This window comes from Akebia trifoliata, chromosome 10 (genome assembly GCF_017979445.1).
Source record: "Akebia trifoliata isolate Shusen 1 chromosome 10, ASM1797944v1, whole genome shotgun sequence".
Classification (NCBI taxonomy): domain Eukaryota; kingdom Viridiplantae; phylum Streptophyta; class Magnoliopsida; order Ranunculales; family Lardizabalaceae; genus Akebia; species Akebia trifoliata.
In genome coordinates this window covers 24,057,310-24,075,002 of record NC_141384.1, presented here as the reverse complement: position 1 = coordinate 24,075,002, position 17,693 = coordinate 24,057,310, and the positions used below count along the sequence as shown (strand labels likewise).

The 17,693-nt window shown below is 31.7% G+C and overlaps 1 protein-coding gene across 1 annotated transcript; it reads left to right on the top strand.

The window, feature by feature from the left end:
- Nucleotides 1-1,663: 1,663 nt before the first annotated feature.
- On the top strand, nt 1,664-2,314 carry LOC147393371 (uncharacterized). Its single transcript, XM_086455110.1, has one exon. The coding sequence runs from the start codon at nt 1,664-1,666 to the stop codon at nt 2,312-2,314; it is 651 nt and encodes a 216-aa protein (XP_086311236.1).
- Nucleotides 2,315-17,693: the final 15,379 nt, after the last annotated feature.

Below are 17,693 nucleotides of genomic sequence, written 5' to 3'. Positions count from 1 at the left end.
AAACACGACGTGAATGTCATTAATTCAAGGTGCGAAAACTCACGAATCAACTTAAGATTGGCAACATGCTCAAGGAAACCAATGCAACAGCTATATTCTTAATTCCTAAGATTGATTTGTCCAAGGATCTTTCTAATTTTGGACCTATTTCTTGTTGTAATGTGCTTTATAAGATTATATCTAAAATTCTTATCAACAGGTTCAGTCAGGTGGTACACAAGCTTGTAGAGGTGAACCAATCAACTTTCATCAAAGGAAGAAGCATCTCAGACAATATTCTTCTCTCGCTTACAAATTGATCAAAAACTATCACAAGAAGAAGACAAATGCCAGGGGTGCTGTCAAAGTGGACTTGAAGAAAGCGTACGTAACGATTTATTGGGAAGTCGTTAGGTCTAACCTCCTAGCCTTTGAATTCCCTTAGATCTTTATTAATTGGGTGTTGGAATGCATCTCGAGTGTGTCTTACACCGTCTCCTTCAATGGCTCATTTGTTGAGTGGTTCAAGGGAAAAAGAAGTCTAAGACAAGGTGATCCTCTATCTCCATACCTATTTGTCCTCATTATGAAAATTCTCAACCCTCTATTCCAAGAAAAGGTCAAGTGCAAGCAGTTTGACTTTCACCCCAGATGTGTGAAACGGGAAATTACTCATCTTTGCTTTGCAGACGATCTTCTCATCTTCTTCAAGGGTAATAAAAAGAGTGTTAAGGCAATTTGTTCTATTCTGATTGAGTTTAGTAACTTAACTGGTCTAGAGATCAACCCAGATAAAAGCTCAATCTTTCTTGTTGGGGATAATAGAGCCTTAGAGAATGATATTGTGAACATTCTAAGAGTCGAAAGGGAATCTTCCTGTCAGATATTTGGAGCCCCCCCTTCTTTCTTTTAGGCTCTTTGCTAGACATTGCCAGCTTCTTATTGAGAAGTTGTCCTTGAGAATAAACTCTTGGAAAGGCAGATTTCTTTTTTATGTTGGACGATTGGACTTGGTCAGATCGATTCTTCGTAGCATCGAAGTCTATTGATGCAATTGCTTCATTCTCTCGACCAAGGTTGTCAAGGAGATGGAAAGAATTTGTGCTCGATTCTTATGGGTTGGGCCTAATAGCTAGAAAAACTATAGCTCGGTGTGTTGGAAGGATGTGTGCAAACCTATTGTTGAGCAGGGCAGAGCCAGGATTTTGTATTCGTGGGGGCAAATTACAAATAGAAAAATTTTCTGATTTTCTATGGGGGTAAAGTAGTAGAATGTTAAAATTTTGTGGGGGCAAATTACAAATAAAAAAATTTTCAAAACTTTGTGGGGGCAAAGCAGTAGAATGTTAAAAAAAAATTTAAATTTATTAATACCTCCCTATGGATTTTAGAAATTCTTGTGGGGGCAATTGCCCCCACTGCCCCCACTGTAAATCCGCCCCTGTTGTTGAGGGAAAGCTAGGGTTAGTGAGCATTACTGAGTAGAACAAAGCTTCAATCACACGCTATGCTTGGATGATTTCTTCGAGCCAAGACTCCCTTTGGTTGAGATGGGTCAAATCGTATCTATTGAAAGAAAAAAATTCTTAGACTCTTAAGATCCCTAAGGAGGCCTCTTGGAACTGGAGAAAATTTATCAAAGCTAGAGACAATGCCTTGAATAACATTACCCATCTCATTGGCAATGGAAGCTCCACCAAGATATGGGATGATCCATGGCATCTTGAGTCTTATGTTCAACGATGATCTTACCTATGACTCAAGAGTTGGTTCAAGGGCTAAAGTCTCGGCCTTGATCAGGGATGGTCAGTGGAGACTTCCGGAGGGAAGAGAAGGCCCTTTGCTTGAGATCTCGCACCAACTTGGTCAAATTCCAATCCATTATGGAGTTGCTGATATAGTAGTATGTAAAAGGACTGCCAATGGCAATTTTTCAGTAGCTTCTATTATTCGATCGAGCCACTCTGATACTCCTAGACCAATCTGGGCCTATTTAGTGTGGAACAAATCTCAAATTCCAAGGCATAACTTCATAGCGTGGCTAGCCATGAGAGGTAGGCTTAAAACATTGAAGAAACTCAATGAGTGGGGGCTTAGGGTGGATACTAATTGCAGACTTTGTAAAGGTCATGTTGAAGACGATGCTCATCACTTCAGCCAATGTCCCTTTGCAAGAGGTATATGGGTTGACATCCTTAAGAGATGCCTTCTGAATAGAGCTCAGAGGACTTGGGAAGAGGAAGTGAATTGGGTTGCGGCTAACTTCAGAGGGAACTCTATTATCCACAGGATTAAACAAGTTGCCTTTTGCGCTTTCATCTATCAACTTTGGTGAGAGAGATGCAATCGTAATATCAAAACAAATTCAAGAGTCCATCCTCGATGCTCCATAACATCTTGGAGGATATTTGGATTAAATTCAAAGATGAAATCGACAATGTTGAAGACTCGGATCACAACAGGCCCTTCATGCATGCTTGGGACTTCTAAGCATCCTTCTCTCACAAAAGAGGAATCTATTGCTCTTGGAAAAAGTCACAGATTGGTTGGTGGGCTCTAAATGCTGACGGTGCTCTTTCCCCTTGAGAGGTGGTTATGGAGCTATTATTAGGGACAATGAGGGTACTATAATAGGTGCTCTTTCCCTTTGAATGGACTCTCTTAAATCAATTTTACATCATGAGCTGCAAGGAATCCTCGAAGGGATCTGTTTAGTAGCCCATCAGTGCTCTCGTATTGAAGTTCAATCTGATTCTCTTGTTGTTGTTTGCATTCTCAACAATGTTTGGAATCCCCCTTCGCATGTTCACCATCTATGTTTGGTTATCTCAAAGTTGAGTCAAATATAATATATTGATTTTGAAAATTTGAAATTAAATTTTAATATTTTGTAATAAGTATTTTAAATGAACAAATAAATTGGTCTGAGTTTTGACTTGATGAGTAGTGGTTTCATAAGGCTGGAGGAATGAAGAAATTAGCTTAGTACAAAGGAAAAAACGAGAAAATAAGAAATCTTTAAAAGTAGATGAGGAAAAGATGAAATGTAGCTGTTGGTCAATAATACATACCCTGTCCTATAAGATATTGCCATGTTTCACACTCTTCTGTTCAACTTAGCCATTAAACCCATTAATGTTTGTGGGTCTCACTGGACAATAATAATAGTCCACTTCTAAAGGGTTTAAACTTAGCCATTAATGAAGTTGGACAATAATAATAATTTGAAAACTATTTAACAGTTAAGTCCACTTCTAAAGGGTTTAAACTTTAGAATGATTTGATCTCTTTCTTTGGAGTGGATGATGACAAGTTCTTGAAAATAGTCCAAGGAACATGGCAGTCATATCTCCGGGGATTCAACTGAGACTAGACTCCATTCAAACTGACTGAGTCGAGTTAATGAGAATGGATTTCATGGCGACTCGGTCCCCAAACTTGATGCAACCAACTTGTCAACTTGGCCGAGTCAGTATGAAAATGCACCAAGTCAGATCAGAAACTCGGTCGATTTATTTGGTTACACATAATATTTTTTTGGTGACTAATAAATAATTTTTTGTATATTAAAATATTAAAACTAATTTCAATTTTTTTTTATAAATTTAATATATATTTTTTGACTCATTTGATTCAACTCATGAGTTTTTTACTTGACTCAATGAACTTTTGAGTTGTGTCGAGTTTTCAATTTTTAAAACTTTAAAGGGTGTTTGGTTTGGACTTTAGATTATGAACCTGTTATCTTTTTTCTATTAATGTGATTTCATCAACATTCTATAATCACGATAGAACAAATTTTAAAATCATGCGATCATCAAATCAATAGAAATTAAATTTTTTAATTTGTCAAGAATGACTTGTGCGATTGATTACAGAAAAAAAAAAAAAAAAAAAAAAAAAAAAACTTCAAAAGCACCCTCTTTTAATATCTTTTATTTATTTATTTAGTGGGTAAAATAGACTTGAATCATGACTTGAAAGTTGGTTTGCAATGTGTGAAACCAACTGAAGTATGAGTCTAAGCCGAAGACCCCTAAATATCTATCAAGGTTTGAAACCAAAAAATGTCTACAAAGTCTCTTGTGCCTCACTCCATTTGTGGTTGAAAATTTGAGATAGTTTTAACGCTTCTGGTCGATTAGATTTCATTGTTAAGCTATCTAATCTCTTTGGTTGAGTTTTGGAAGTTATTGGTCATTGTTTTACATGTCTATATTATACTCTACTCTCTTAACGTACTACTCTATATTTTATCTACGCTCATACTTATTCTTAAATTCTCTTAAATATACTTATTTCTTACTCCACCACCAATTTTAAATATTCCTTATGTGATTCCTAAGATATGGACTAATCAACAAGATAGAACACATTCTCTATTCCTTGAGGAAATTGTAAGAAGTTTGGGATTTCAATTTCTCAAGCAAACTTTCAAAATATATAACTATTTGGTATCTTATGAAATCTTGATCTATCACTAATCAACCTTAATTGGACTTGGAGCTCTGTCAAGTAGTTTTTTTTTTTTTTGAAAGGCCAACAGGGTTAAGACAGACCCAAACCAGCTACAATCAAATAATCGAGACACCACGGCATCTTGATAAATAATAGAGAGCAACTCACAATCTAATTCAATACAACCTAAACTATTCTGATAGGAAGTAAGCATGTCGACAATCCTGTTGATCTCTCTAAAAACGTGGGTGAAGGATACTTTGCTGAATCTGTCAAGCAAGTTCCTTATAGTAAGGATCACGTGAAATACACTCAACGGAGGGCTCCACCTACCCTTTAGGAGAAGAATTACATCAAATTGGTAGTCGATGTAAACAAAATTTGTCATCTCCTAAGATAAATTTGGATCGTTCGATAGAATTGAGGACAAACGTGATCATTGAATCAACCCCAAATTGTCGACATAATACTTTTGTAATGACGATGATGGCCCATTAGCAAGCTTTAGAATCCATAGTAACCAAGTTTGGATTTGAAAATTATTTGAAAAGTTTTATTTAATAGTAACAGGTAGGGCATTTTTTTTTTTTTTTTTTTTTTTTTTTGAGAAATATGCAAAAAATAATGCTGAAGTGACCTCATGCTGAAATCTCATATTACACCTCTTAACGTGAAAGTTTATGGAAATCATAGATACTTTTCATCGAGATACGAGTGAAAAAGCATCTATTGTATCCACTTTCACGTATATGAGGTTTCAGCTTGAGTTCACTCTAGCACGACTCTTATGCAAATAATCTTTTTGAGAATATTTTCAAATTTATTATATATATATATATATATATATATAAATCACGAAATTTTGTGACTGAGCTAGGCTCAAGAAGTAAGGCCACTTCAAAGAACAATTAAGGTGAAGTAGGATTAGGGACAATGAATCTCTTTACGGATAAATAGATCCATTTCGCTTGTTAAGTAGTTCAAACACATATTATGATCCCATAAATAGGTCAATTCTTTTGCATTATTGGACATGTTATTTTTATTTAAAAGAAAAATCTATGATTGCTTAGGACACAAGTCAAAATTGAGGTGATCATATTAAGCTGTAACATGTCCCACCTTATTAAATAACTCTTTAATTCGCTTTGATTGCTGAGTCTGGAGATCATCTTGATTGATTACATAAGGCATCTTCCTTTTGATTGTTTCACTAAAACAAAAATGCATCTCAACCATTCGATTCAATCTTTGCTTTTGGTCTATATTGAGAATTGAGATTGTGTTGATCCCAAGGTTTTCATGTATCCATTCTAGATTTTATTTGGCTCTTAAGAGTGTATACTATCTCATGGTGGGTCCCAACGATTAAGTCCTAAGTAGCCATCTTATTTATACTTTATACCTTAACATGATTACTTTACCAAATTAGCCCTAGCGACCTAAGTTTGGAGAAAAACCGAGTGGGCCCACCACGAGTTTGACACATTAATCATTCCTCGTGTGGTGATCATTGCAAGGACATCATAGCGTTTCTAACCACCAATCAATTTGGGTATATTAGTCATTTGAAAATTTGACTAAGGGTTTTTTAGTCATTTCATTATTCCACGTGTGTCAGCACTGGTGAGAAGTGACAACTTATAAGAAAACTTCCATAAATACAATAGTTTTGATGTTCTTCTCTTAAAAATGCCACTTTGTACATTTAATTTGGGCCACTAATCCATGATCCTCAAATCAAATATTTCGTAGATAATAATAAAAATACTATAGTTATTTATAACACAGATTCAATTGGGGCCACTTTGTACATTTAATTGGGGCCAGATTTCTTTTTATAACACATAATGTGTTTTGTACATTATGATTTGCATCCTCTTTTGTCTTTATTTATTTATTATTTATTTGTTGAAGAATGGCAAAGACTCTTTCTCTCTCTTTGTTGTGAATTTAGAGATCTATGTTCAATATGATTATAAAGAAAATCAAAAAAATAAAAAAAATAAAGCTCCAAGATTTACGTAGCTCGACAACATCCAGGACTGTATCTAATCTTCACTAAGAAATTAAAGGAGAACAATATAAAAAATAACCACTTAGGGTTTTAATCCTAAATTCAAACCCTTAAACCCTTGTACACCCCTCTCCCTTTTTCTGTCAAACCCTAGACGAATTAACTTAATACAAAGTACAACCAAATGCCTAAATATATATATATAGGGAAGGCTAAATATCAATAAAGATTCAAATTAGAGGCGAAGTGAAGTTCTAAACCCAATTGGATTGTATTGGTTACTAATATCCTAATATAACTAGAAAATTATTTCCAAGAGAAAACTCAAATCCAAATCTAAAAATTCAATGACATTACTATTTATAAGATTCCAAAAGTGGAACTTATGCTAATTGTTAGATTGAAACCCAATCCAACGACTATGGTAAAAGGCACAGAAATATCACACACTCGTTATCATGTTCCTGATTTAAGATCTAGATTTTCTCAAATCACGAGGATGGAGTGAAAAAAAATCAAAATCAAAATTTTCAAAGCTAAAATACGATATAGATTTCTTCCAAATAATTTCAACAAAGTTTCTCCTAAAAATTGGACTTATGAAAAAATTTCACCTATATAGACATGCCTGTATAATCAAAATTCATATATCCAACTGCATTCGAGTCACTATATTATAATATATATATATCATTCCAAAAACAAACATAACTATAATTACAATTCAAAAGTGTACATACATCAAATGCACATCCCACATTGATCGACAGTTATCCACGTCATAAACACTAACTCTTACTCTATGGATATATATATATACAAGAATACACAACACACCCGATGCTAATGTATACAATGAAGTCTAAAAATATACAAAAATAGTTTTATTAAACTCCAATCTCAGCTTACATATAACAACAGAAATAATATGCATCATCTTGATCATGCGATCCCTCTAAATAATGTTCCCCATCAGAAATAGACATCTCAATAGTTGGGACATCTGAAATGTCTTATTGGTAGGTAGGAAAGTTACTCAATGGTAAACTCACATTTAAAATTAATAGTCCTAACATGTTAATCTATTACAAATAATGCAGATTTTTAAATAAGTAAACAAAACGAATAACACTTGAAACAAGTTAATCTTTAATAAAATAGTAACGAAATATCTTCATATCATAATAAAATAAAATAAATATAAACATGACATAAGAATATTAATCTTGGTAGCGTATTTGATAAGAATGATGATGTACATGATTGATACAAAAGTACCGATCTATATATCGATGCTCAAGAACTTAATCAATGTGGAACTCACCGTTAATTTCTAATTTTATGGTCTATATGAAAATTTACCATAATTGATTGACCGTGATTTCTAGTTTAGATTGGCTATTGATTCCTAACGAAGATCAATCATTTGACTACTATAGACTGTAAATAATCATTTTACAAGTCAACTTTATCGTACATCTGTGGTATACATATGTATTCAATTAATTTAGTTATCTACAAACTATTTTTATATTATAATTTGTTATTTTTCAATAAAGATAAGATAAGAATTTTTCGAATAGTAGGTACAATGATATTCTCAAGTGATATTTCATATTACTGGAATGAGTATTAAACCCCTATTATTCTAAATTAATTGGTTACTTCTAGAAAAAAACTGTCGAGTAATCGTATAACATTCTTATCCCTTTAATGGACAATAAATATAATAATATATATCTTCCAAATTTATTTGAAATAAATTAAAATAAATTTGCAAGTGTGATTACCTTCCTAGGTATTATAGAATTATAAAGATGGAGTAAGATATACAAAGTAGTAAAGATGCAGGTACACGGTCTCACGGTTGTCATCTTAATTGCATCTCATGTTCTATTACACAATACTCAAAAGTACTTTAAACTTGAAAATTCCTTAACATAAGCACATACAACCAAGAATTGCATTCTCGATTCCAACCAATCAAGAATCCCATTATTAATTATAAACAATCGAGACTTTCATTCGCGATTTCAAATTTAAACTTAAACATTTTATTTTTTTAAGAGATTATCACTCAAAGAAAATACACTTTCTAAACAAGACGTCTTAACAATTCTTAAAATGAACACTCTACGAAAATTACTATGAAAATCAACCAATTAAACAAATTGATTTTCTGGTTACACTCACCCAAATTCATTTATTTTTATTTCACAATATTAAAATATCATAGAAAATATATAAAATAAATTATTCTACAATTTGATGCATGAATTTTGAATTTAAATCTTAATAAATTTAAAACTAACTATCAAAAGTGAAATAAAATATATTTAATTGAAAACTATACTACGAATTTAAAATGATATCCCTACATTCATAATTGGATTTTACGTGTCCCTATGATATTAAAATGATTTTTCTAATTAATTTTTTTGGCAATTCGACAAAATATTCAGTTGACTAAGTAGATCTCGACGTCATAGATATTTTATTCTTCATTGTTAGATTTTAATTCACAACCAAAACATATTTAAATCTCAATTGAAGATAACATACACGAATCCACTGTCAAACTCACTCGTTTTTTTTTCTATTTTCTCTCGTAGAAACTGAATGAACATCAGATAAAATTATAATATATAATAATATAATATTATAATATATAAAATGAATACACCTGAGTATCTAATCTGTTAACATATTTATAACTTGTAATATATTATAATATTATATTACATAATAATATTTATATTTATATTAATTACACCTCACCCCTTTAATACTTTAATAATTTCAAATCAATCATTCTTATATAAATATAAATAATTATACTTAAACTTAATTTTTAAACATATTTTAATAATAAATATAATAATTATATAATATTTTTGTTCATATATTTTTCTATTCTCCTTATGTCTGTTACATTAGATCAATTTCAACTATGTACTCAAATTTTCGAAATTCCTTACCGATTTTTTTCTATTGACCAAAATACCCCTTATGTCTTAATTTTTCTTGATAAAATTAATATTTTCTTAACTTATCATATTAAACTTGGATTTAAGTATGTTGACAATCTAAACTATATTTTTTGGTGCTTTTGAACTCAATGATAACGTCCGTTTGACCAAAATAACTTCTTATAAAATTTTGAATTTTATCTATTTTGACTAAATATTTTAATTCTTCGATTATAATCATGATAAGGTTTTTCGAGTTGTACATTTCATTTGTCAAATTCTCCTTATAGCAAATCTTTATTTTATATCAATAATGTTATAATTTATTTTTAATATTTTTTTTAAAATTAATTAGAAAAATAATTCAATATAGTTGACTTAATTCATCGATATACGTAATAAAATTTCATGGTGTTACACACACACACATACACTCTCTCTCTTTTATAATCCTATATGTCAAATACATTTTTTTTCAAATAATAAAAAATCCTTTATTTCAAAATCCGTTAAGGACAAGAATGCAAAGATAGAGAAATGAAAATAATGAGGAAAGGTATTTATGTTTTCCATTCCTCGAGATGCTTATACCTTTTAAATGATGAGCTCAGCCTTGACTTTCCTCTATTTTCCTTTAGATGGTTGAACTTTGACTTTCTTCTGTTCTTCTGATGTCTTCTCGGTTGATCATAAGTGAGAAGGTGGAAGAGGTGGTTGAGCTCAATTTCAAAATATCTTAGGAAGATTTCCATTTTTAAATTCTTCTTCCCAAGTCTTTCTGTTTGTTGTTTTTAGATATTCTCTGAAGCCTTTTGGCCTTCCCCACTTGGGTAGAAGAATGCCGTTCATTTCGATCGATGACCCGAGGTGTCTTTTCTTGAGCGTACTTCTGAGTCATGACCAACCTACTTGGTTGATGGTTTCAGTTTCTACCCTTGATCTACACCTTTTTTCGATCAAGTCTAGATTCACTTCAAACTTGAAGTATGAGAGATTGAGCTTTCTCTTCTGAAAATAGCTCGGTTCATCTTCTTTGACCAACGTCATGTTAGATGCCTCCTTATGTTGGAAGACTTGACTTTGAACTTATAGACCCTATTGTTTGCATCTGCCTAATTTAAAAATTCGTTACCCAGTTACATTAAATTTCTAATGATGAGCGCGAAGAACTTGCAGGCATGAGAGTACTATCCGCGATATTTTCATTTCTAATTCTTACATCTCTCTTATTCGTTATGACTTGACATAACAAATTATGCACGCTTAGAATTGCTACACCTTACACCCGATTCAACAAGTATATACGTTTATGTTTGCTACACATTTCAGTAACTTAGAGACATTACGTCGTTTAAAAAAATGTGACCTTGAGACTTAGAAATAATCACATTAGGACTGAAAGAAGCCTTACTTCAAAATTCATAAAATTTACAAAAATCAATATAATGACGAAAATATCTTTCATTTATTTCGTACATCTAAAAAGTCTCGAAAGTACTTCATTGCCTTTAGAATATGATTTTGAGTCTAATGAGACCCAAATCGACGAAAACAAATAAATTTATGAAAAATTATTAAAATGATTGAAACATCCTCAATGCCTGACTTTGACCTAGGGACCTTAATTGTCACGCCCCGAAATCCCAACACGAATCCCTATGATTCATCGGTTAGAATCTCGAGGTGTGAGGTAATCAATCACACAATCTGATAGAACATTCATAAATAATAATACTTATGAAAAGAAAATATACGCAGCGGAATAAACATTTAACTAACATCCATACGAAAGTCTAGAGTAAACAGAAGAAATCGACAAACACTGATATAAGTCAAGATCTTTAATCTCATAATTCATCAGGTTACAAAATTTTCTAAACTACCATGTTTCTTATCTACAACCAAAAACCGCTAAGATCCTCTACTAGTCCTCAAAGACATGGCGGCGGCAAGACATCAATCTGATCCTCCTCAAGGACCTCCTCAAAAGACTCCTCAAAGAACGGTTCTTCAAAAGTTGAATAATCTGAAAGGGGAAGGATAGGGTGAGTAACAGGGGAATGTTACTCAGCAGGATGAACGCCGTTCTAACAACGAGTCATACATGCACGAGTAATCAGTTGAACAGTTAAATAATGTAAGTTTTTCATAATGTAACATACGATAAATGTCTAAGCATATTCAATAAACAGTTAAATAATTTCAACCTATCATTTCTATCATTTAAAGTAGCATATGCATCTTTTAAATGAAAACATCTATCAATCATTACAAAATAAGAAAAAGATACATAATAAAAATACGGCGGTGTAATCGATAAGAGAGCAGAGGAACACGCCGATATAACCGCCTCGGCTATGACAATACGATATTCCAAACTTAACCTCCGATGTGGAATCCCATCGTTATAATCTGATTTTGTGGTCGGTCTAGCATACCACGGTTGGATGACCATTTATCCGGCTCAGACTGGCCGTTGACCAAGAACCCAATACTGAGTTCAACTAACGGTGAGGTCGACCGTTTGACGACTACAGACTAATAGTGATCACTAACTAGCCCAGGAGACCCTTCGCGTCGAAGCCTATCAAGAGGCAATGCATGTGAACCCCGCCTAGCTCTACACTATACAGAGACCGCCTTTACACACAACGTTTCCCAAGAAATAAGTAGGAGAAATTCCCGGATTTCATAAGCTGTAATATGCTCTAAGGTATCCCATACTACCGAAGAGCATATAACATCTAGTGTTATCATAGATTGACTCGCCGCTTCCGGATACATAGCAACGCGTCACTCTTTATGGGTTTTCTACAAATCTTTACTGGTAAACAAAATAATTTATTTTGTATATAATATATCATTTCTTTTAATCGAAAATACAAACAAAATCTGGTAGTGCCCTCCAGTGACAGTTATCTGTCATATCCATCCATCAACCATCTCATCCCTCTATCTATCTATCACGTTTTACGTGGCATGGCCACTACGTAGAACTGGAGGCACTGTCCCATCAATCAGTTGAGAACATACGTTCTCTCTATCCATCCATCGATTAAATCGATCAATCTATCATCTAATTTCCTACATATCTATCAAAGTAATTTTACTTTTAAAGAAATTCGAAATCCATAGAACATCAACCAATTCCATTCGATGGTTTTGGTTGAGTAGAAAGACTCGAAAACGAAGATAAAACCATAAGACATAAAAGCTGGAAATCTATGCAAATTTAACTAAGTGTTGAAAAATAATTTTTTTTTTCAAAGTCGAAATTGAAAATGAACTATTTATTTATTTATTAAAGAACTTAAAGTAATACGTAATTGTTTTTAATGAAATAAATGTAGGAAATGGGTATACATACTATATGGAAGCAACACAAAACAAATTAGAACCAAACTCAACATTCGGATACTTTTCCGAATTGCTGATTTTTCGTCGAAACTCGACCAAAATCGATCCAAATATCATATTAACTATAAAATGATTATATTACATCAAATGAATTAAAACCGATCATAACTAAGCATGTAAACATGATTCAAATCGTTCAAATATGTATAAACTTAATGAAATAATCGATTTATCAACAATCATATGGATTTTCTATGAAATTATCGCATAACTAGAAGGTAGAAGGGAAGGCAACCTACCTCAAGCTAATTTCAACGGTTGAACGAACTTTAAAATCGCCTCCAGCCAATCTCCAAAATTTTCTTCCGGCGAAAATCAGATTTCTTTGCGTCCACGCGTAACTCTCGGCGAGAGGAACAACTTTCCTTCTTGCGCCTAAGCTCGGATCGTTCTCGTTTGGCGTAGATCTGAGTTTTAAATATTGAAGGAAAATGATTGAGATTTGTTTAGAGAGGAGAATAAGAAAAATCTGATTTTTCTAATAGAATTTAGATATTTATATCACTTAAGTTGGGACATACTTGTCATTTTGGGAATTGTTTTTCCCAAATGCCGAATTGGACAAACTTATACTCTATTTCGGGTGATTTTTCGACACGAATCTAATGATATGATCGGTTTCCTCAAATTACGTCTCTAACGTGTCATTTACCTATTGTAAAATATCTAACGCGAAACTCGAGGATTTGATAACTTTTAAATTAATGCACGGATCTAAAATTCTTTCCTCGAGATACATTTTAGGATTTCAGGTCATTACATTAATTCTTAGGAAAACGAGATAGAAAATTATCGATAGGATTACGCGCATCGAAAATCTAAAAAATTCAAAACCAAGTTAAAGATTCAAATTAAAATTTCATCAAAATCAAATTTAAATTTGAATTAAAAAGTAATTGACAAATTAAATTTTATCAAATTCAAATTCAAATTTCATCAAAATCAAATTAAAAATTAATCAACCAATTAAAATTTAAAGTAAAATTTCATCAAAATCAAATCAAAAATCCAAATTAAAAGTTAATCAACCAATTAAAATTCAAAATCAATGAAATCAAATTCGAAGAAAAATTTGATCAATCAGTAAAAGTTAAAACTAAAATTTAATCCACTAATAAAAATTTCAAATCAAAATTGGTCCATAAGATTCAAGTCAAAACAACCATTCAAAATTAAAAATAGAATTAAAATCGACCAATCAAGACATAAGCGATGGATGACTATTAAGTTGAGAGCAATGTGAGATCGCCACTCCAATTCTCCTAAAGAGAAATGTGAAGTAAAAAGAAAAAAAAATTTATATATATATATATAAAGAAGAAAAAATAGCATCTAATTTTTATAAAAAAAGACTAGACATCTCTCTCTACAGGGGCTCTCTCTCCCATGTTATTGGTTACTTGACAGTCTCTCCACGTTTCCCTTTCTTTCTGGATAATAATTCTACATCTGTAACTCTCCACAACAGTAGACACCACTCTTCCAATGTCTCTCACATTCTCTCTCTTTCTCTTGGGTCAACAACAAAAGGAAAAAAACAAAAGAGGATGAAGAAGAAAGAAAACAGAAAAGAGTGAATAAGGAAGTACTCACATCTATTTGTTACCCACACCAGTAACATCCCTTAATCGTTTTCTTCTTCCCTTGAACGTCCCCACAACACAACCATCTTCAATCCTCTTCTTTTCTTGGACACCCTTCATAGCACAGCTTTCAATCATTTTCTTCTTCTTCTTCCCTTGAACGTCCCTACAACATAGTCATCTTCAATCCTCTTCTTTTCTTGGACGTTCTTCACAACACAACCCTCAATCGTTTTCTTCTTCTTCCCTTGAACGCCCCACTACACAGTCATCTTCAATCTTTTTCTTCCCTTAAACGTCCCAACAACACATCTTCAACCTTCTTCTTCTTTTATATACAATAATAGCAAACAATACTTTTGTTTTTTCTTTTTTTTTCATCGATTCGAGTTGCACCTGAAGGAACAAATAGTCCAATTCGATTCAGAGGTAAGTCTGACTTTTAACATTATTATTATTTTCTTTTTCACCATCATGATTTCTTTTATTGTATTATTTTTTTGTTTATTTATTTATTTTTTCTTTCTCATCCTTTTTTCTCATTTTGTATTTTGTGTTGATGATTGTCTGACGTTCATTAATGTGTTCATAATGGTTATCACCTATTCATAACTTTTTGGATTCAAGAATTTTACATATATATATATATATGAATTTTTGATTCACTGATTTACCACACGTCTATAACGTTTTGATTCAAGAATTTTACATATATATATATATATATGAATTTTTTGATTTATTGATTTGCCACGTGTCTCTAACGTTTTGATTCAAGAATTATATTTATATGAATTTTTTGATTCACTGATTTGCCATGTGTCCTTAATGTTTTAATTCAAGAATAATATATATATATATATATATATATATATATATATATATATATATATATATATATATTTGAATTTTTTATTCATTGATTTGTCACGTGTTCCTAACGTTAGCATTCAAGAATTTTACGTATGTGTATGAATTCTCGATTTACTGATTTGTTATGTGTTTACTATGTTCCCAATTTAGAAATTTGACATGTATGAATCTCCAATTCATGGATTTGTTAATATGTTCATAATTTACCAATTTTGAGATCCATATATGTTTATATTTTCTTGATTTAATAATTCTACATGGTATTGATTTTTGCAGATTGTGAAATCTATATATGTTCATATTTTTCTGATTTGGTAATTTTACATGATATTGAGTTTTACAAATTTTGAGATTCATGTATATTTATATTTCATTAATTTGGTGGTTTTGTGTGATATTGAATTTTGTCAATTTGTTGAGTTGCAGTGTTTTCATAATTTCCTAATTTTGAAATTTTCATATTCATAACTTCTATTTTAAGAAATTCATTTTTGGAACTTTCTAATTTGGGAAAATTCATATTCATAAATTTCTAATTTAGAAATTTTATGTTCATGAAAATTTATGACTTTCTAATTCGAAAATTTCATGTGTTTATTTTATAATATTCATATTTGTAAATTTCTAATTTGAAAATTTTCATATTCCTAATTTAGAAACTTCATAAATTGCCAATTTATAAAGTCTACATTTATAATTTTTTAATTTGAAAAATTTTCACAAATTCCCATTTTATCTGATTTGAAAAATATTTACATATGTGAATTTTTAATTGACAAATATTGTCACGTAAACTTTAGAACATGGGGTGAAATTAAGGTTTTTTCAAAAAAAATTCTTTTGTGCGAAATTCAAGGAATAATTTAAATAATTGGAAAAAATTTAGTCGAAAGATTCGTTTAGTAAATCCAATATAAATTGATGATGATTGGACCCTAGTTTGACTTTAGTCTTTGTATGTTGACCATATCATAATTTTGGATCGTAGTAGAGACCGATCATTTCGTTCGGGTGGGTTCAATGCCTACACCTTCCAAAACCTGTAATTTGATCCCTTACCATTTCTCTTATCCGTGGACTGATCCAATCCATTTTGAAGTTATTTTTTATTCTTAGACCTAAACTAGGTGATAACTCATAATTCTCAGAAAATCCCCAATTTACCAATCAGATCCCCTTTTTTTACTATTTAGTGGAATAAGGGTCGAAGCGATTTCAAAACTCATTTTTTCCGCCTCTTTATTCGATTCATTGATCCCTTCTCTTTCTTTGCTGAATTATGACTTTATCATTTCTTTTTAGACCGATTTTTCTCTATTGTTGATAGGGATTGGATTGGATCATTTTTCTATCAAATTTTATACCACTATTTCTATTTCTTCTCCTTGGTGACAACCATTTGGAACTTCTTCACTGCTTCGAGACTCTTAAATGATAATAGTCGTGAAGGTAAGAAATAAAGGCCCCAATGTGGGGTCTATCAACATTCCTCTGACGGTCTTGTTAGTATAATCTTACGAAAGAATGAACAAACTTATGAATGTAAAGAAGATGATGAACAATATAGTTACATAGTCTTATTATCTTGCCAACCCAACGCTCCTCTTTTCCTCTAATATTTCTAACTTAGCATGTATAGTGGAGTTCTCAGGACAAGTGTTGTTCTGCTACTGATCTACGTGATCTTTTAAAAATCGTGTTATTTTAGGTTTGCTCAAGTATTTTGGGCAAATAACTTATCATGTCAGTAAGATTGGATTTGAAATGTAAGTGTTGCAAGTTTTTAAATGTGGATGAAAATATCTCTGAATTATAATGTCTTGAAAATCATATTCAAATCTTTCTTGAGCTTATCTCTGATATAATCGATCTTGGGTGTTTATCTCGATTTTTGTTTGTATACTTCATGCCTAATTTGCTAATGTGATTGTGGTCTATATCCTGAGATTGATTTATGTAAAAAATGGTTGTTCAATTTGTCTGTAGGTCGTTCTTAGATTCTTCATCTTCCTGAATTTTCTATGTCCTATTATTTAGATGTTCTCGGTCTATACCGTGCTACCAGGATGAGATGTGAGTTTCCATTCTTCTGCGTTTACGTTCCTCATGGACTTGGTTCTAACTTTAGTGATATACTTCTCAGTCTATGATTTTGCATAAATTTAGGTAAGTTGGATCTTAGTTTCTATTTTTAGTACACACATCCTTATCGCGTAATGTGACAAATATGGTCCCCACAGAAAAGATCATGAATTCGATTTTTAAAATTATTATAAAGTATTTTGAATTATAATTATCTTCTTTTTTTTTTCTCTCTCAAACAAATAAGTTTTCAGAAAATTTCTTTGATTTAAAATATCTTTCATAAATGTAGCTCACCAAACAAATCATCTATTT

Coding starts and splice junctions, on each gene's coding strand:
- LOC147393371 (XM_086455110.1), top strand. CDS start 1,664: ATGGAAGCTCCACCAAGATATGGGATGATCCATGGCATCTTGAGTCTT.